The 21,523-nt window shown below is 40.8% G+C and overlaps 1 protein-coding gene across 2 annotated transcripts in view; it reads right to left on the minus strand.

The window, feature by feature from the left end:
* Nucleotides 1–21,523, minus strand: part of DEPTOR (DEP domain containing MTOR interacting protein) — a 77,431-nt gene that overhangs the window by 29,621 nt on the left and 26,287 nt on the right. For both annotated transcript variants that reach the window (XM_064706566.1, XM_064706567.1), the window contains 2 exons: nucleotides 20,345–20,468; nucleotides 14,592–14,770 (listed from right to left, as the gene is read on the minus strand). In XM_064706566.1, the coding sequence (XP_064562636.1) occupies nucleotides 14,592–14,770; nucleotides 20,345–20,468 (303 nt within the window). The remainder of the gene's footprint in view (nucleotides 1–14,591; nucleotides 14,771–20,344; nucleotides 20,469–21,523) is intronic.

Raw genomic sequence — 21,523 nt, forward strand, 5'->3', positions numbered from 1 at the left:
CCCTCCAAATGTTAGAATTTAGGGATTCTTCTCCCTCAAATATTGGGATTTTTAAATTATTTCCCCAAAAAAAGACACAAATGTTGGGAATTCAGAGTTTTTCTTCCAAAATCCCTTGGCTTTTGTCTGCTTCCTTTTGATGCTGAATCTGTTGGGTCCTCAGGGATGCAAAATGACTTTGTTAAGTCAAATTTAGCATCACAAGTACCTCGTTACTGTGTTCTGACACATTAATTATTGCAGGCACACACTACTGCTGTGCTCCCCGTTTTGGATACATATCATATGCAATACTATTAAACAGCACTTACTAACAATCAGTATTTTTGAAGAACGGAAGTAGAGGAGGAGAGATCTGGCAATCTGCCTACATCCCCCAAAGGATTTGCTATCAGAGGCAGAGTTAGTGTGTAGGTGTTTGCAGCTACCAGTTTCATTTTAAGATCATTGACATAAGTAAAAGTAGCAATATCTATCAATATCTTACCACATTATTAGAATAACCTAATTTAAAGGCAAAAAAAATTCTTGAGGCCATCACAAACTCAGTCTTAATAACGCAAGCTCTATTTATTCAGCACTACTGCAATTCATAATCTTAAATGAAAGAGGACTTCACAAATGCTTCCTTGGAAATAGAGCTGCTGTGGCCAACCATTCACAATGTAAGAAATATCAGTAGGGTTTCTGAGTCAGGTTAAATATTATGACACCACCATTTTTAATAAAAATTATTCTGTTGTTTGTATCATTAACTGAAGTGCTCTGCCAGTACTCAGAAATTATGATAATCAGAGATAAACACACACTCGTGCTGCAGACATTGTAAGCACTCTGAAATTCAAGAATTACTGACCATGAAACTAGATAATGTAAACATTTTTATGCCATGATATTGAACACATTTTAGAATAACAATACTTGTTTTGAATTAAATATTGTAATATTTATACAATTAAACTAGCAAGGCTTAGGTTTTCCACTGAAGTAATTAATCTCTGCTGCAATTATTTCAGTCCATAGAAGGGTAAATTTTTATACAATAGATGAGTGCAAGTGGAAAAGCTAAGTCCAGTGACTGTCTGTTGCAGAAGATTTGCATATGACTTACACAACAAAGGATTTGTAGCTAAAATGGTTAGGACAAGTAGCATCAGTATAGAATTTGGCATGCTCCTTGACTTTCATATTTTAACCTCCTCATTTCTAAGGATAGTTCACATATCATGTGCTTCTAACATCATGAAATTTTTTACATATTTAAAAATAAGCTAAAAATATAAATAGGAGCAATATAGCTCAGACTGTCTCCTTGTGCATACATCATCAAATAAAATCACCAAAATTATTACTGTGTCTCATGGGGCATTTTTTTTTTTTTTTTGTTAAATCATCTGAGTTATTAATGATTTGTGATTAAATGTCCAGGCTGTGACTCTGCCTAAGGATGAGTGTATATGGAAAGGTGTGGAACAAGGAATTTCCACCCCATGGATCAAAAGGAAGAAGTTGAGGAGGGGAAGGCAGACGTGTGTGCTGGCTGCCTCTGAAAGCACTCCTCAGGTGCAGTGGCTGCAAGGGCCAGGAGAAGTGAAACATGCCCAAATCAGAGTTCTGGGAATGCTGGATGCAGAGCACTCACAGTGATTGGGTTTGTCACACTGGCAGCTGCCGGGTGAGAGGTGCAGGTGCAGTCACGGGTGCTCAGCAGCACACACTGTGCTGCAAGCAGCAGAGAAAAGTGGGAGTGACTGATTTCCAAACCAATGGCACAGTGTGAGAGGGTTGCACAGACTTGCCCAGAAGCAGTTTCTTTAAAGGTAATTTAGAGGTTGTTACCTCTGGGTGTTGACTCAGAGGCAGTAGCAGATAAACTTGTGGCAGCTGACAGGGCTCTTGCTCCAGGTACCTCTCATGAAAGTTGCTGTTCTAGAAAAGGATTAACATTACTACTCCTGAATTAGTTCACTGCCCTTCATAGTGCAGCACAGAAAAGCAAACTGGCACCATTTCAGTTTGTCTTTAACAGCCAAGCCATGGCTGATGAGTGTCAGGACCCCTACATTATGAGGGTGATGCAAAGAACAAGGTGGGGTGGCGTCATGTTTCTTGCTCCGGTTTAATTCAGGGCTGTTCAGGTGGCAACGTTCATGTTACAGTGTGCACCTTATGCAACAGAAAGAAATGCACCGAAGAGAGCAATGTAAAAATATGGCAACTAGAAACCTCCAAAACCATCCAACTACACAAGAGCATTTATTGTCCTCGAAGGAAAGGCACCAATACTAACATATACTCATCAATGTCAAACTTTGGATGTAGGGTCATAACCCACCAGTCTAACCTCTCACATACACAGGCCACAAAATTTCTCCCAGAAAAAGAATTTAACAATTATCTTTTAATATTACAAAAAATTTAGTCTACTCATGCTTTAAAGCATTTATTGACCACTTTATTCTTCCTTTTACAAGCTATTCGAGTCTTCAGTCACTTGCCCTGACAGAAAATAAAATTTCAACTCAAAGCTGAGTTTGCTTAACCTTAGCTGCCAATCCCTGGATTTTGTCACGCCTTCATTAGAAAGTTATGCATGATCTGGTCAAAAATCTTAGCAAAGAAATTTATGAAGAGATGAAGCCAACTCTCAAACATATCTTTTATCAGCTAAATCAATGCTACCCCCTAAATTCTGACCTTTTTTAGCCCTGCTGGAGTCCTCTTTGGAACTTCTTTATCTTTCCTAAAAATCCACATATCAGAACTGCATGCCCACAATTACAGCCTCACTCTCCTTTTCTTACTGGGTATTGTTCTTTTTGTACATCTCAGGCCAACCATTATTACTGCACTGTACTGCACAAATAGCATAAAACGGGAGTAATTTGTGCCCTGCACAGCACAGCTCCACAGCAAGGAGTGAAGACTTTATTCTCATTTCCTAGATGCATTGCATTGTAGTTATACTATTAGCTATAAAAAAAAAAAAATCTCTTTTGATGTACTGACAATATAATTAATTCAGTTCAATTAATTGTTTACTGTCTCATATATCCTTACAGTTTGCAAATTTCATTTGCAAGGATTTTAGCTAACTGGTCATTCACCATTTATGTGACTGTTAAGATGAGAAAAATCAGAATATTTATTTTGGATTTCCTCTGTTTGGGAGCATTTAATGTTGCAGCTTTGGTGCTTCTACTTCCTGGCTGCTTCACAGTTTCTGTTCAGATACATAAAATATAAATAGTAACATCCATGCAAATCTTCTTTCAGCTTCTGATTCTGACATAAAATCCCAGGATCTGCATGGAGCTCAAACAACCTTTTCTTTTCCACTTTTTCAAGGAGGCTGATGCACAGCAGAGATAGAAATATTAGCTTTACACTGATTACATAGGACCGGGGGAGCTTTAGAAAGTACAAAAGCCTATTTTAATAAATGGTATGACTCATGCCTGAAAAATCAGGCCATTTTCATAACTGGCTTTTCCCCCAAATCCCTCCCACCACTTCAATTCCCCATGATTTTTAGCGCTGATAATCTGTGTACATCTCCACCGTGGTGATTAATGCTTTCTCCCAGCTGAGAGCTGCAGCCCCAGCAGGACACATCCAGTGAGGGACTCCAGCTGCTCTGCACGTCCCCACAAACAGCACTGCCACCAAGCAGGCTCCTGGCTGGAGCCAGGGAAAGGCTGCTCCATGCTGAGGGAGCAGTGGGAAGGAGATCAAAGTAATGAGGAGCCAGATGAGCAGCTTTTCTCAAGAGAGCAGAGGGACACATTGAAGTGTGCGCTTGTTTGTGTGACAGTGTGCCTGTGCTAGGGTTAAGAGGAAGAGGCTATAAACACGAGCAGAGAGTATGGATTTTTCAGTGGGGATATGTCATATCTTTCTCCACTTAAACACAAAAGCAGCACTGATCTCTTTCCAGCAGTCCACAACACATTTCCAAGTCTTTGCACAAGGCAGCAGCCCCCGTCTATTCAAAAGTACACTTTATCTTTTTAACAAGGTAGTTTGCTCTATTAAAATAATGTGAAATGCAGTTTGAAGTTGCAGGAGATCATTCTAGACTTTCACTATTACTGGCTGCAATAGTCTGTGCCTTCATACAGCCAGTCACAGATGACCATATCAGTTTTGACCTCTAGAGTGGCAGGATATTACCCCAAAAGAGCAACATCATGCCAAGAACAAATGCAGGATGATGAGACATACACTGACAGGCTGCAGGGGCTGGCAGGGGCTCGGGGGTTATCTGAAGGAGAGCACAGGTGGAGCTGCTTCCACCTGCACCCAAAGTGTGCCCAGGGAAGGGTCTGGCTCCCCCTTCATGTAATTTTGCTTTCTCTCTCCCCTCTCCAAAGCAGAACCAGTGTTTAAAAGGGAAGGAAACAAATCACCACATAAAATACAAGTTCCTTAAAAAAATTTCTCTCTATGGATAGCACACAGCTTGCTGAGCCAGCCTCCTCTGTGCCTCGGGCCTTTGGCCAGCATAGTTTTGGTCCCTTGCCAGGGAAACAGTGGAAGTGTGTGTCCACTTTGGCTTTCACAAAGCAACGGTGAGTCCATGGGCTTGGCAAACAGCGACACTGCTGAGAGCTGCAGGGCGGCCGGGCAGTTCAGCCAGGCCCAGTGCCCACCCAGCCACAGTTCAGCCAGTCCCCAGCCCCCAGTGCCCACCTCTGCCACAGTTCAGCCAGGCCCAGTGCCCACCTCTGCCACAGTTCAGCCAGCCCCCAGCCCCCAGTGCCCACCCAGCCACAGTTCAGCCAGGCCCAGTGCCCACCCAGCCACAGTTCAGCCGGCCCCCAGCCCCCAGTGCCCACCTCTGCCACAGTTCAGCCAGGCCCAGTGCCCACCCAGCCACAGTTCAGCCAGGCCCCCAGTGCCCACCTCTGCCACAGTTCAGCCAGCCCCCAGCCCCCAGTGCCCACCCAGCCACAGTTCAGCCAGCCCCCAGTGCCCACCTCTGCCACAGTTCAGCCAGGCCCAGTGCCCACCTCTGCCACAGCTCAGCCAGCCCCAGTGCCCACCTCTGCCACAGCCCCCAGCCACCCCTGGGCTGCCCCTCTCCCACTGCCCCGACACATGTGTGCCTGGAGGAGAGTAACTGGCACTTTATTCAGCACTGGACAATGCTTTTCCCACTCCACTCAAAGCCTTCCTGTTTTTCTGCTAATCTGGCACTGCAAATGCATTTTAATCATGGCACCTATTCAGATTAGTTTCCTTTTACACATTGATGAATTCCACCTGCTTGGATCTCCCACAAATCCAGGGAGAGAGACTACAGATGTTCAGTGAGCACAGGACCCTGGATTGGGTCTTGGATTCCCTGCACTGTATAAACACAACATTTGCATTTCCACCTTTTATGAATGCTTATATGCTACACAGACCATAGATAAGCCCACCTGTGCATGTATTCAACCATCACATTAAACTCTTGGCAGTGCAGCTGTAGTAAATAGTGTTTTTTCTTATTTGGATTACAAGGAATTCACTTTGAAAAGACAATGGATCTAAGCTTGAACAGCTCTTGTTTCCACTGATCCTCTTGTATAAAACTGCAAGGCAGATTCTGGCCCTGCAATACAAAAACCAGAGAGCTGTTCCAGCTCATCCTACTAAGGGTGAAGTCAGTCCAGAAATAAATAGGTCCTGGAACTGTAAGCAAGTCCAGAAAAAAAAGCTGTGCTATAACTGCAGCTCTCTGAGCTATAACTAGGGAGGGATTTCAATGAACTGTAGCATATTTATGTAGTCCAAAGAAAGTCTAGACAGCTTTTATACTGTCTTTAAAGCACCAGGATTATAGTAAACTGTCAAAAAGTTCCTTGGGAACTGAAATTCAGAGTATCCTGTTTTTATTGAGGGAGTATGTTCTGATCAGTGCATTAACATGTTATTTCTGCTGCCTTAAATTAGGTATGCAGATACGTGTTTCTATACACATTTTGTCTTTCCAGCCAGTTTGCCATCTATTTGCAGTATATTTTCAAATACACATTACTTACTCTAGCATGAAAAGCCAGTGTTGAATCACACACATTTAGCAGTCTTTTTGGTTTGTATATGAGGATTTATCATCTTTAATTTAGTAAGTTTACAGAACATAGCCAACTGCTTTTCTTTGCTTCCAAATAAAGTATGGAAAGTACAGTCTGTGGCAAGGGAAGCAGAAGATGAAAAGGCCCATCTGGGTATCTCTCCTTTTTTTTTTTTTGCAGCTGTTAATAACTGAAACCCATTCTCTGTCAGAAAAACAAAATTCAATAGTTAATATGAAAAGAATTTTTCATATGTTATTTACATAAAGCATGTGGCTCTTTCAAAAACCAAATCCATTCCTGCTGTAGATAAAGACAACTGCAAGAGCACAATGAGAAGCTGACATACTAAGGATCTCGGGGTTTATACAATTACATACAAAGTTCTTATTCTTTGACTTCTTAGAGGGGCAAAATAATGAAAAATATGCAAAGTGGTCTCCAGATTTAGCATAAGCAGCTGAATTACTGTGGGTGAGGTTACAGTTCCCTACAGATGGGAACTGCCACACAACTGAGTGCTTCTGCCTGGCATCAGCACAAGGGCAACAGGATTTAAAAAAACAAAGTTGTGTTGCAGGACATCATAGACTAACTGAAGGCTTATGTTTTACTGATATAAATCAAGGCATCATCTGTAAAAATGTGATGTTTTATAATTTTTATCATAATGAAAGCTTGCACATATCCAAGAGCTGATGTGATTCAGGTTTTAGATTAACTAAAAAAATGTTTTAAAAAATATATGTGTTGATTTTGGAGAAGAAAGCATATGATCAATTAAGTCAAGGATTTATGGTATGCTTCAATGATACCTGCAAGCTTCTATCTGCAGTTGATATTTCCAAGAAAGGGGTTCAAAAGAGAAATCTTGAATTAAGGAAGAGTACATTTCACATACATGGCAAGTTTTCACTTTGCAAGTGAACCATAATCAGCTAATCATAACCAGTTGGACATCTAAGGTAAATATAGCAGCACATACTTCATTATTCACAGCAATTTTAGAAGAGAAGGAAAGCTTTTCAACAAAAGCAAGAGATAATATTTTGTTAGATATTTAATCCACATCCACAATTACAACAAACTTTCAATTGCATCATGTGTCTTGATGTTTAAAACAAAATGCACTGATCATCTTCAGAAAGAAAAATCTGCTGTATAAAGGTATAGAGTCCTTACAAAGAATAGGGACAATTAAATATAGATATAAGACTTTCTGCAGAGACAGGGACACAGCATGTGTCAACATTTACTGCTCTCACTAAGTCACTACAAAGTGATGGTTTTCATGTCAGAAAGTAATTTGCACAGTGGAGTCTGCAGATAAAAGATTAACTCTTGAAAGGAGATAAGCACCTGCTTCTGTGCTAAGCCAGCAGAACACATCTACCTTGAACCCCCCAAGTCTGATCTAGCGAAATTACCTCAGTAAAACTTTATAAAGTTGAAAGGTATTTTAAAGGAGGGTGGAGGCCAAAGATGCCAATACCATGTCTAAGACATGTTACCACATATTTCTTACCATCAAAAAATCCTAGCACTGACAAAATCATATAATCATTTCGGTTGGAAAACACCTTTAAGATCATGAAGCTCAACCATTCACCTGACACTGCCAAGTTCACCACTAACCCACGTCCCTAAGTGTCACATCTACACATATTTTAAATTCCTCCAGGGATGGTGACTTCATCACTTCCTTGGGCAGTTCCAATTCAAGACAACCCTTTCAGAGATGAAATTTTTCCTAAAACCCAACTTAAACTTGCCCTGGTGCAACCTGAGGTCTTTTCCTCTTGCCCTGTCACTTGTTTTCTGGCAGAAGAGACCAACCCTATCTGGCTGCAGCCTCCCTTCAGGGAGTTGGAGAGAGTGACAAGGTCTCCCCGGGGCCTCCTTTTCTCCAGGCCAAACACCCCCAGCTTCCTCAGCTGCTCCTCACCTGAGTTGTGCTCCAGACCCTTCTCCAGCTCTGTTGCCCTTCTCTGGACACACTCCAGCCCCTCAATGTCCTTCTTCAAGTGAGGAGCCCAGAACTGGGCACAGGATTCCAGATGTGGCCTCACCAGTGCCGAGTACAGGGGGGGACTGGCCTGGTCCTGCAGGCCAGGATGCCATTGACCTTCTTGGCCATCTGGGCTCAGCTTCTTTTCCAATGGGCACCTTTCCAGTCAGTCATCTCCAAGCCTGGAGTTCTGGATGGGGTTCCTTGCATAGGGTTGTTGTGACCACAAGCAGAACCCAGCCCTTGGCCTTGTTGAATCTCACATGACTGGCCTTGGGCCACCACTCCAGACTGTCCAGATCCCTCTGTAGAGCCCTCCTACCTTCCAGAAGATCAATACTCTTAATCAACTTGGTGTCATCCATAAAGTCACTTTTGCTGCCCTTGATCCCTTGATAAAGATCTCCTTAACAAAGATGATTAAGAGGGCTGACCCCAATAATGAGTCCTGGCCCCAATACTGAGCCCTGGGCAATACTCCAGGCCTGTCAATCCAGCCAATTTTTGCCCTGTGAAGAGTGCTCCCATCCACACCATGGGAATACAGTTTCTGCAGAACATCACAGGAAACCCTACCAAAGGCTTTACTGAAGTCCAGGTAGGCCTTGGGTTCCAAAGAAGATAGCTTCTAGGCTGTCATCTCTAAAACAGATTCTTAGACCCCTCAGTCATTCAGGAGAGCAGAGCCCCACCAGACCTATTCTGCTGCTGGTCTGAGTCTGGGAATCCACATCCCAACCCCCTGGAGCAGAGTGGACAGCCACTGCAAAATGCTTCTTGCTTAACTGTGCTGTGGTCACTGCTCAGGGAACATGCTGGGGGCATGTCAGGGAAGAAATCACACCAAGCACATGGACTTGAAGGTCAGCAGCAGCTTGGGAAACCACAACTACAAAAGAGACAGAACGTGATGTGGCATGAGAAGATGAGTTTAGCTGCTCAGGCCCCCATTTCTCACAGGCTCAACTGGCAGCACACATGGTACCATCTGTGGTACAAGGCAATCCCTGTGTGTTTACATCCCATAGTATGTTGAAAAGTATTAATAAATGAGCTATGATTTGGTTGCTGCCATGTAAGAAATGCAAATATTCATCTTGCAAGTTGTAGGTGCTATCCTAAGACAGGTTTCTCTTAACAGTATTAACCAGATTAAAATTTAACTTATTTAAGACTGGAGATTCCAGACTTGAAAAGTTTCTGCAAGGCAGGCAGATGTTTCTGCATCCCTTAAGCTTTCATACCCAATGAGTCCTTGGAGGAGGACAGGAAGACTCTGCCTGTCATTTCAGCAGTACTCTGCTGTTGTGGCTACAGGTGCAGGGTAAGTTCTTCCGAAAGGGCTATAAGCAACTATGACCAAAAATGACTCCATAAAGAGCTCTCTGAATACCCTCTTTTGTCCTTGGACATCTCAGTATCTCTGTTTTTCAGATGAGAAAGGGCTGTGACTATGAGTGGGGTGCTGACACTGTCCTCCGCCTCCTCAGACCATCCTTGCTTTGGCCCTATCAACCTGGCAGCTGGCAGAGAAATTCTCCTGATGCATGTGAATTTTGACCACAGTAGCTAATCTGTCCCACCATGCTCATATGAAGAAGAACTAAGAAACATCCAGTCTCCTGGAGAAAAATTTTATCTATTAACATTACCAAGCTCTACATACCTCACCAGATGGGTTTTTCTACAGCTGAGAAAAGTGTTCTGCACACCTTTTGTCCCAGCCTTTATGTGCATCACCAAACTTATAACTCTTCCCACAGTCTTTATTTCTATATCCTGGATGAAGGCCATCAGTGCTCACAAATGCCAGGTAACTACTGGCAACTACAATCCTAACATTAGCCTTCAAAAAATGCAAAATGCACAATTCCCTGCTACTTATGGGGGCTTTATTCCATATTACATGGGATACCAATACACAGCAAAGAAATCTGGGTCCTATTTGTGAAATGGTGGTAATGGTGTTTTGTGGGTTGTGATTTCACAGATTCACGGAATATTCTGAGTTGGAAGGGACCCACAAGAATCATTGAGTCCAACTCTTAAGTGAATGGCCCATATGGGGATCAAACCCACAACTTTGCATTATCAGCACCGTGCTTCAATCAATGGAGCAAATCTCAGAGATTGGTGTGGGCCAGTGAGATTTTGGCAGGAAGCAATTCAGCACTTAAATATATTTCATCATTTTCATGCATGGCGGGTGAAATACGTATAGTTACATATGTCCAAAGAGATCAGGAGGATTATTTTAAAGCTGAGAATTTGATGCTTTTGCAGCATTTATACAATTCCTCTTAAACCACTGTTTTCCTTTCAAAATTAGCGTCAGTGTTTGTTTCCTGTGTGAAACCTGGTTGGTGTCTGACCAATTAAAGTGAAGAAAAATGTGTCAGGAAGCCATTTTGAATACAGTGCCTCAGCTGCAGAATACAGCTTCTCTGAGTAATTGAAATGAAAGTCAGTATTAGAAAAAAGACATTGCGTAATTCAGTTGTGGCTGGAAAATTACTACTGAGATTGGCAACTTGATGCAACTCTTTCTATTACTTTAGGTGGGGTAAGAAATACTTCATAAGAATAATACAGCAAGTTTTATTTTATTCCATATTGTGGATATCAAGCAATACTGCTAGAAAAAGATTGCCTTTAGGATAGGAAATGTTTTATTCTCCACTGCTGTTCAGTGAAGAGTCTTTCTGCTGGTTCTGCCAACAAGGATGTCAATTAGTGTCCAGTAACATTTTGGTATTGCTGATGAGAGACAAAACAAAGGAAACACAATATGGTGAAATGAATTTATGGTACTAAGCCACAGAAAAATAGCTTTTTTTTTTTTTTTTAATAGGATCTAGAACTCTGTAAGATACGGTGTGGGGAGAGAATACTTGTCCTGCTGTTTTACAGTTTATATACCTAATTCTGAACCAGAAGTTCTCATTTTGAGCTCCCTTCTCAGAGGAAGCCAGCATTACAAAAATCTTCAATGTGCACAGATCACATCCAGTTGCTAAGATGAACCCCAAACCAGCTCCATGTTAATTCTGCCAGTACTTTCATAAATATTCCTAACACTATCTAGACAAATGGCTGCAGTGAAATGAATGAAATCTCCTTCTGCAAAGGAGAAAGTGTGCACAAAGGATGTTCACTCATAGAAGACAAAATCTCAAGGACACCATTCAGTTTTACATTACTCCCAACATCCCCATCAAGTCCTTGTGAAATCCCCACTCAGTTATGTTTGTTTTATTAAAAACTGGGTGAGGAAGATGACAGTACCTTGCAGAAATGACCTGGTGACAAGTGAGAAGACCACTTCCTCAGCAGCCAACTAATTCCCAGAACCCTGTCTTTACTTCATGAGTTTCAAATCTTTTTCTAAGGGGGAGCTTTGCACATGCTCTTGCCTACAAGAAAATGGTGGGCAGGGGATAAACCTGCAGAATGGCCAGGGCTATCCCTAGAGGAGCAGGGCCAGTGTCACTCAGGAATGACCCCTGAAACCTGGCTTGACAGGGGCAAAATTATTTCCCTGCAAATGTGCCCTGCTGAGCATTTGCCTTAGTTAATGAAACAATAGTTGATCTGCAAGAAAAGCCACATCCTGCCTTTCTTAGCTCTGCAGAGATCTCAGTATCTAAGAAAACCACCTTTGTAGCAAATGTTAACTCCTGACTTTATTTTCTCTGCAAAAAAACATCTTTATCAGCATAAATCTCACTTTTTTTTTTTTTTTTAACTTTTTTTCTAAGCGTCCTGGTTTGGGACCCCAGGACAGTAAAGAAAATTTACCACATATGTAATACACAGAAAATGTTCAGGTAAAAATAGGAATGAAATCATGGCTGCTGTAAAGAGGAGGGGTAGCATACCTTTCCTGTCCATCAAGTTCTGAGCAGTTGGCACCCCATAAATCATAGGAAGCACAGGAGTAATTATAGAACTGGAAGTTGATCACTGTAAACATTCAGAAGTAGCTTCTAATAATTGCAAGTTAACGTGAACATGATGAGAACCATGACAGAATTGTGCAGGGCACTTACATGCCCATTTTGCTCTATTCATTAAAACCAGGTTTTCTCGTGAAGTAACAAGCAATATAGTCAATCCAGCACCTTTGTACTAACAGCCTGCTGGTATCATCTGTTTGCTCTCTGTCACAATTAGGTTTAATGCAACAACACTTTGACCACCATGAATGATTATTTTCCCATTGTGCACTAAGTAATGTAGGTAACAACTTCTGCCATTCTGTTGTCATCTCCTGGCACCCCTTCATTGCTCCAGAGCTACTGCCACTTCTATGGTAGGAAATGCCTGGTCACAGAAGGGCAACGTGCATTGAGAACAGATAATAACAACATGTAAAATGGGGCCAGGTGTGTTAATTTCTTCATCCTTGTGGCAGTAGAGAGAGAAAATTCTGTCTCCTCCACCCTTAACAGAAAGAGCTTCTTGGTGAAGCTGTATTTGCCAGACACGTTAATACTGGTCCACAAAGAAATATTTGTTTCCTGCCTCAAAGAAGTTATACCACCAGGACAAATACAGTAACACTTCAACCAAAAGTGACGTCCTCCTTCCTGCCCAAACATACTAGAACAACTCTGCTACATGCCCAAGAGGAAAAGCTGCTTTTCTAGCATCAGACTATGCTCTGGTCTGCCTACAAGTAGGGAGATACACAGATCCTGAAATTTTTATCCTGCATACACAAATTAGCTTATGGTTATAATCCCTATTTGATCCTTACAAACCTATTTATCTCAATTATATACATTGCAGAAGGCAAGTTCTACAGGTTAATTACTACAAGTGTAGGAGTGTCGGAACCCAGGACATGCCTCTGGCTGTCCTGGATGGCTCGAGCCCCTGCCTAGGGAGCTCAGAGACCTTGGCACAGAGCCCAGGACACCTGTGACTTTGATTTTGACCCATGGAGCAAATTACCACCTTTATATGAAGAATTACAAGTCAAGAGAGTTTAAGTAGAATAAGTTCATTTGTCAAGGGGTAAATATAGATTTTTGGGGTATTAGAATGGGGGCTCAGGGTCCCAAGATGGGAGGAATTTGGGCATGCTTTGTCCTTCTTTTTTCTTCTCCCTAGCCTCCATGTTCTGGGTGATGTTGGCACTTTTGGATTGGTTTAAGGTAGAAACTCACTGTCTAACATAGGTGATAGGTATTGGGAAGTTATGGTAAATATTGTACACATAGTTTTTAGTATAAAAAGATAACACCACCTTGAGGGCGGGTAGTGTGCCTCAACCCAACTGGCCAGACAGATCTGCGGCGGGTCAGAGAAAGAATATTATAGATAAGAAATAATAAACAACCTTGAGGACAAGAACAGAAAAATCTTGACTATTTATCCAACTGCCAGGCTGAGAAAAAGAGGCTTGTACGTATCTCAGGGTCACTCTGACCAGCAGAGACTCTGAGATAGGAGCACTGATTTTCATCCACATCCTTAAGCTGTCATTACACAGTTTCAAATTCCTGCCATATTCTGCATTTGAGAAAGCATTTTCAGAATACAATGCTCTTTTGAGAAAGCCATACATCTACTAAATAAAGTTACTTAGACTCCAATCTGAAATGATTTAGAACCTAAACATATGGTGATCAGAAAGACAAGGGCCCCTCTATCACTGTCATATTTTATGAAAAATCCCTTCGCCAGGATTTTTCACCTGAGAAGCTGAGAAGCCTCAGAAAAGAAATGTAAACAATAATTATCTGATTGTTTGAAATGTGGTTTGGAGGTTGCTTACCAACAGGTGCACCTTTGATTGGTTTAATGTGAATTGTTTTAACTTAATGAGCAATCCCAGTCCAGCCGTGTCGGGACTCTGGTCAGTCACGAATTTTTATTATTCATTCTTTGCTAGACATCTTCTGATGTCTCCTTTCTCTTTCTTTAGTATAGTTTTAGTATATAATTTTCAGTTAATACAAAATAATATCATAAAATAACAAATCAGCCTGTCGCATACATCTTTTCATTAAAAATCTTCCCTTAAGATTTTTTCTTCCTGAGAAGCTGAGAGGCCTCAGGAACAAAATGTAAACAATGGTTATCTGCTGCTGTGGAATGCAGCAGGTGCATCTGTGATTGGTCTCATGTGCTTGTTTGCAATTAATGGCGAACCACAGCAGAGCTGGCTTGGACAGAGAGTCTGAGGCAGCTGCCTTTGTTACCTTTCTTTTCTATTCTTAGCTTAGTTACCCTTCTGAGATGAAACTTTTCCTTCTATTATTTTTAGTAGAGTTTTAATGTAATGTACATCATAAAATAATAAATCAAGCCTTCTGAACATGGAGTCAACATTCTCGTCTCTTCCTTCACCTGAAAACCCCTGTGAACACCGTCACAATCAGCCTTCTAAGAACTTGGAGTCAATTCTCATCTCTCACTTCGTCCTGGGGACCCTCACAACACCCCTCTGTGTGATTTGAGCGGAAGGCAGTGCTGCAGCGAGCGCAGTTTCCCTGCCGGGCAGGGTTTCTCACCGTGCTGGATGATGCCGTGCTCCAGCAGCCTGCGGCCGAGCTGCTCCGCCTCGCTGCGCGTCGCCGCCTCGCCCTCCTGCACCAGCCACTCCACGAACTCCGACGCCACAAAGCTCCGCTCGTACTTCACTCCTTCCTCCTCCCTGGCTTGCAGAAGGCTGTTTTCAGAACTCATCAGCCTGGTGTGGTGGGGGGGAAAATCAGTTCTTCAGAAAAGCAGTTCCAGATCTATTCTGGCAAATCTCATTTATATCAAGCAAATGCATATGAAGCTTTCACTGACTTACTAAAGCTTTCCTCAAGCTATCAGTCTACTTAGGAAGTGAATGAAAACTGCTTAGTAAAGAAATTTAGGCTTTATATCCCTGTGTGAAGTTAATGCTTTCTTGTTTTTTCCCCTCAAAGAAAATTAGATTTTTGGGTTTTTCATTTCCCTATTTTGTGTTTAACATTCCCTAAAAGTTACTGCATAATCAGCTTTGAAAACAAAATTAGCCTAAAAGCACCAGAATGTAACTAATGTGTTCAAAGCTTCTTAATTAATATTTACAGTTAGCAGGACTATGCCCCAAAGTCATTTATATGACTTTGAAAATTCTCTCCATAAGCTCTAAAACAGCTGCAGGAAAATTCAAGAGAAGGACAAAAGGTAGTTCCGTCGATTGGGGGCAGATAAATATTGTGCAACCAACATTTGATGATGCAGCTGCAGTCAGCGAGTTGCACATGAACCTGAACACGTTTTAACATCTGAGGCTCACAGTTCTCTGTGCCTCAGCTGGCTCTGTGTAACACCAGTCAGAGGAACATCATGAGATGTCCCAAATTCTCCTAGCAACTGGCATGTGAGTAGCTGAAGGATACTAATAAAACTCTTCTCTATTCAAGATACCTATGCAAATGATACAGTCTTAAAAAAAAAAAAAAAAAAAAGCCTCACTATTTTGTTAATGCAAAAGCCAGTTTTAAAGAAGAAATGAGAATCATTTCTTTGTAATACAGAATTCCACTTTTTGGGGAGAGACTGAGCACCACAGCATCCTTATTAACCTAATATTTTTCATAACTACATTATTTATTGTAGGCTGATGATAGGACTAGTGGTAAGACTTTCAGAGTAATAGTTCAAGAACTGTTTTTTCCATGTAAGAGTAACAGGTCCCCTCCCTTCAACAACTATTTTGAAATAAGGGCACATCTGAACTACAACAGTCATGTTCTGGAAGTGCTGAATCTTTGCCCTTCTGATGAAGGAATTGAAATTCAAATAAATCCATACAAAGCCATCTGCTTCTTAAACTGACAGCATATCCAGATATTATAGAATATAACTTCATCTCCTTTGGAAAGCATCAGAAAAATCAGTGCCATAGGAACACAGAGAGTTTCATTTGAAATTACAGTGAAGAGGTTTGACACGGTCCAACCTCTGTTATTTCATCTAAATGACTCTTCTCTTGACTTTAATGAGCACTAACCTGAGGCCTGAACCTACAGGATCTGACCACCAGGTAGCAGATCATCAAACCAGGCCAAGGCTGCTCAGCTACAGCTGTGTGTCAGTGGTAGCACAAGGAGCTGCTCGTTTGGATGGTGTGTCATTGCCAGAACCTCTGAGCTGAGTAAGAACTGAGAAAGCCACATTAGCTGAAGACAACGTATTGACTCCAGAATTCTTGCAGGCTTCATTATGTTTTAATATTTTAATTTACAAGCATTCTGTTCCACACCATTTTGTCCCACACTCACCACATCTAATACAGACCTACTGTGCTCCAAGGGACTATCCTTAAATGTGTCTCGTTCACCAGGCTTTTCCCCCCACAGAAAAGAAATGCAAACCCAAGGCTTGTGTCTTTTTGTACCATCTGCTGCATGGCTACCCAGAAGTGGTTACCCAGGCTCTTCAGTCAGCAAATAAAAAATCCTTAGGATTACGTTAATTGTTCTTTGATGAGTCTATAATTAGTTGACTGCCTCATTGAAATCACAGATAGAAAGGTCCTTGAAAAGGCAGTGCTAATGGTTAGATTTTTACAGAGACACAAAAGAAATCTGGAAAAATATCAAGTGGAAAAACACTCAGTTTGACATTTCACACCCTTCTGCATAAGCCCAGAATAGCACTGCAAAGGATTTGGACTTGTGAACAAACAGACACGACAAATTGCCAGGTTAAGAAGCCCAGACACAGCAATCCATGGACTTACGTCACTCACTGAAGTAAATCACTGTAACTCCATGGCTGTCAACAAAACTGTACCAATTTACATCAATCAAAAGCCTGGCCTTTCATTAGGCAGACCTGGAAACTTCCTTTTATTCTTCCATTTTTCCCTTGTTGCAAAAAAACACGAGGCTGTAAATGCCAAAACGTATTATTTGCTAAAACTGGTGTTGTCCTGCATTAAAGGAATGCATTTATCCAAACACCAATATTCAAACTCCTTTTCAAAGGACATCTTTAACCTTGTTTTTATCAAAATAACTATACCAGAGGATAAAAGCAACTCAACCACTGATGAGTTAAACTGAAAGTGATTCCAAGAATGCAGTCTCAAAATTATCTGAAAGATTTCCTGAAATTAAAACCATAAATCTGCACTTCTTTCACTGTGAAATCTGGTTCAAAAATCTCAGTTGATGTCAGCATCATGAAATGACTTATAGCTCCTGTACATGACTGCACCAGAAACAACAATCTTGTGTGTGTCTGACCAAACCCTACTGAGAATTGCAAACATCATAAAAATAAGATGCCTGCAACAACTTGATTTTTTTTTAAAGCTACAAAAGGTCCATGCTGGATTTATAAAAGATTTGCAGGGAGAGTTTTGTTGAACAGGAAACATGTTTATCTCATTCAACCTATCTGGGCAGTCCTGTAGAGCTTGAAAGCTGACACCAACCTTAGATCTTATAAACTATTCAACAATTTCAGACAAGACTGTAGGAAATCCAGTAATTTTTATCTCTAGTTATAAACCTGAACCTCAAAGCTTATTCACAGACAGGATTATCAAAGTTTGCAACAATGTGCAGGGAATCTGAACTGGTTCATGATTTTCAGTGCAAATAAAGGGAGAATACAATCAGAGACTGATTTTAAATCTTCCAGTCCCACAGGTACAGCCACTGAGGATGCCCACAGTGGGTGAAGGGGGTCAAGCACAAGAAAGGAAAGTTCAGGTTCCAAGGAGCTTTGTGGTCATGCAGAAGACAGATGGGAAAGAGAGCTCCTTAACAGAGGGACAGTCCTGATGTTCCCATGTCTCAGGGCAGAGAACAAGGCATTTACCCAAAACAGCTGTCTGAAGGTAAGGAACCTGCCTAAGATATCCGTGCATCAACCTGTTGATCCTCCTAAAGCATTTGGTTCATTTTACCCACTGAGGGTACAAATTTGCCTGGACTGGTATTGGGTAATATCTAAAATTTTGGCAAGCACAAACTGCTTTGTCTTCTGAACCTAGTGGTACTCCAGCCCCAATCAGAGAGTGGAAAAGAGCAGAAAAAAATTATAATGTCTGTCTTAAACTAGCAAAGCCTAGTGAAGATCAGCAAACTCTACAAAATTAGACACAGATTTTCAAAATGTGTTGGACAGATTTCCTTTGGCATAGCTGCATTTCTCTTGCAATCAGGCCCATAGGCATTTTGATAAACAAGTTGAATATGCTGGTAAATGACTTAATGTTTGTGCATGAATACTTTTCTCTGGTTGCTGCCATTTAGTAATTATTTTAATAGCACTGAATTAATATTTTCTTTCTCAAGACTATCAGCAAACTGATACAACAGATATATTACACAATCACACATTTCACTGCAGAGCTATTCCTGACTTTCAGCATTAGATTTTGAGTTCAGAGTGCATCCAGTGAAATTGTGGTGTTGCTAATAAAAGTGCATAGGCAAGGGAACTAACAAAAGCTGAAATCTCTGTACAGGGGATTTGCTAAAATAAACAAAGTGAAGCCCAGATAGCCCAGGTATGCCTTCTTATCCCCCATGAATACAAAATACTTCCGATGATCCATGGAGAATTTTGACTACCTTTGACTCATACTGGTTTTGAAATGACAGGTATTTTAAATTTATACTATATTGAGCACTCAGGGCTGTTTTTAAAAGTTTCTGAACCCTTCAAATATGTTGCCTAGGAGCAAGCACCTCACAAGGATGCAGTTATATTCAGATACTCCTTTGCCAGGTAGGTGCTCCTTTGCCAAGATAGGAAAACTCTCTACAGTTATGAATGTTTTCCTTCTACTACAGAGTTAGACAAACTGGATCACAGACATTGGTTTGGGGATATTTCTCCATTCAGAGAAATGGTGATGGAAGCAGAGTTCTTTCTACTATGGCTCCTTACATTCACAAGATTGATACCAGCCTTGCCAACAAAATATTATTTTTCTTATGGATAATTGAAATAGAAATATAGACTAAAAAAAGAACTGTATACACTCTAATCTGCTTTTCAGACTATGGGTCAGGCTTGTAGACACTGCATGTTTACAGAGTCTAAAGAGCAAATGCTGAGCTTAGTAAGACACAGAAGAGTTTGAAGGTAGCTGATTCATCTCACCTGTCCCAGTGCATAGAATGGAGGATTTTCTCCAGTGATACATTTTATTCTGTCTTGTACAATTTATTACATTTTCCCTTTAAATAGTCACAGTCACTCTGCCTTGGGGAATTCTATATGATGGGTGTACACCACTCACAAAAGGAGTGGCATTTGCAAGTATTTGTTTATATTTTGGGTTCACTGTTCTTCCACCAAACTGATCTTCAGAGCCAGCTAACCTTGAAAATAATATTTATTATCAGCTTTTAAACTTGTGAGCTTCCTGAATTCTTTCTTAGAAGGAAACAAATTTCCTTCATCAAGAAAACACAGCATCTCTTCTGGCTGCTGCACACTTCTGCTCCAAGCAAAAAGAAGAGTGGGTGGTATTCAGTCTAGCGCAATACTTCAAGCTTTTTGGTAAATAACACATCACAACTTTTGCATTAATTTGTAGCATATGCCAATATCCATTTTCTTCTCTCTGCTTGAAAGTACCATGTCAGAATCTCTACATCCTGAATAAAAATGTCTTTAATTTAATATTAGGAAGTATGGTTATGATACCTAGTTACTTGATGGAAGTAATCCAGTGGGATATTTAGTATCTCAGTAAAATAATCTGTTTAAATTAGGTAATCAGATGCTCTTGGTTGGGTTAATGGTTTTTTGAAATTGCTTTTAACATAACTTTTCTGATGTTGAAACTTTGCAGACTGGAACACTGAAGATTCATCTCACCTATGATTTAAAAGCATACCTCCCTGTGAAGATATGGAGTCTCCACAGACATGCAGCTGCTTGTTCAATGAAGTTTTAGGAATTATAATTATGCTTTTACATATAAAATATTTCTGTAATTATCTGAATCATTTTGACAAATAATTCTGTAATTATTTTTACAGAATAGATTTCAAGGGCTTCAATTCACATTGAATTCTCATATAGGATGTATTTACAAGCTGGGGCTCAGATTTTAAATAAAATGCCTCAAGTGAATATGGTAGAAAAGCAAAAGAAAAATAAGAGAGGGAAGGACGCCCAACTGAAGTAATGGAATTTCCCAGACCCATTCCTGCATGCATTGAAAGCCTCTGATGCTTCAAAAATAAATTAACAGATATCATTTGCCTCACGTGGCACTATTATCAACATATTAGGAATACTGAATGCAACATACTTTTCATACAGTCTTTGTCCTCTCATGAACACCTTCACCTCGTTGTCCAGTGGAAACGTCCCGTCATCTTTCCTGAAGCGGTAGAACAGTTTGACATCCTTGAATTCTTTATGCTCATCACAGACTGAAACATAAAATAATTAAACAAAAAAAAAATTTCACATACTTGGTAAGTAGCTGAGGATCCATTTAGCAGGTACCACTGCTAAGCTTCAAAGCAAGCATGTGCTGTCTCAGCACACAGCTTCACTCCATTCTAATGAAAGGCTGAAGAAAACATTGAGACTAACCAAATTTCTTGGTAAGGGGGAGAAGTGTCCATCAGTTTTGTGAGTATTATTGCAAACATTAAGAGCAAAAAAGCATCCCTCCACTACATACCCAGAAAACCTTCTGATGAAAACAATCTGTTGTCCTGTTCATTTAAAAGGCCGCCAGACTAGAATGCCCACTAATTTAAGGTTTGCCAAACTTTAAGTTATTCCTATCAGTTAGCAGTGCTGTAGGAAACCTGAGACTTCCTAAAGAAACAGTTAAAACCAAAGCCTTCTGCCTTCTTAAAACTGTCTCAATTGCTTTGCCATGCCAGCTAGCAAATGGTAGGTACAACATGAACACACCAAGAAATGCCAGATTAGGTTTGTAGAACCCCAGCTGATCATGGGCTCCTGTAAATGCAGAACAGAGCCCCATCAAGGGCATAAACCTATGGGAAAGCTATCCCAAACAAGATGCTCCTAGCACAGCTGTCAACCCACATACATGGGGAACCTTCTGCACCACAGAAGCAGGAACTGGTGTCCCTTCACTTGACAGGGCACTTGAAAGAATGTTCTAAGCATCCTGCAGAACCTGACAGAATCTCTCTGAATTTACCTGCCCAAGCTCACTTCATAAAGTATTTTATTAGAGTGTAATACATGAACATTTTCAAGAAATGCTTGTTACATTTCTAATATCTAGACACACGTATATATAAAATTTCTTCTACAGTTTTCAGTTGGATGGTAGGGCAGAAAAAGCTTTCAACAAGCATTCAGCAATAAAATATCTATTGCTCAATTAAATTAAGTCACTCAGGCATCCACACAACTCTTCACTGACATTTTCTCAATAGAGGATTAAATAGACAGATTTGAATATCCTATAATTACTTTATTCTTTAACTATCTACCGTGA

Source organism: Zonotrichia leucophrys, chromosome 2 (assembly GCF_028769735.1).
Source record: "Zonotrichia leucophrys gambelii isolate GWCS_2022_RI chromosome 2, RI_Zleu_2.0, whole genome shotgun sequence".
NCBI lineage: Eukaryota > Metazoa > Chordata > Aves > Passeriformes > Passerellidae > Zonotrichia > Zonotrichia leucophrys.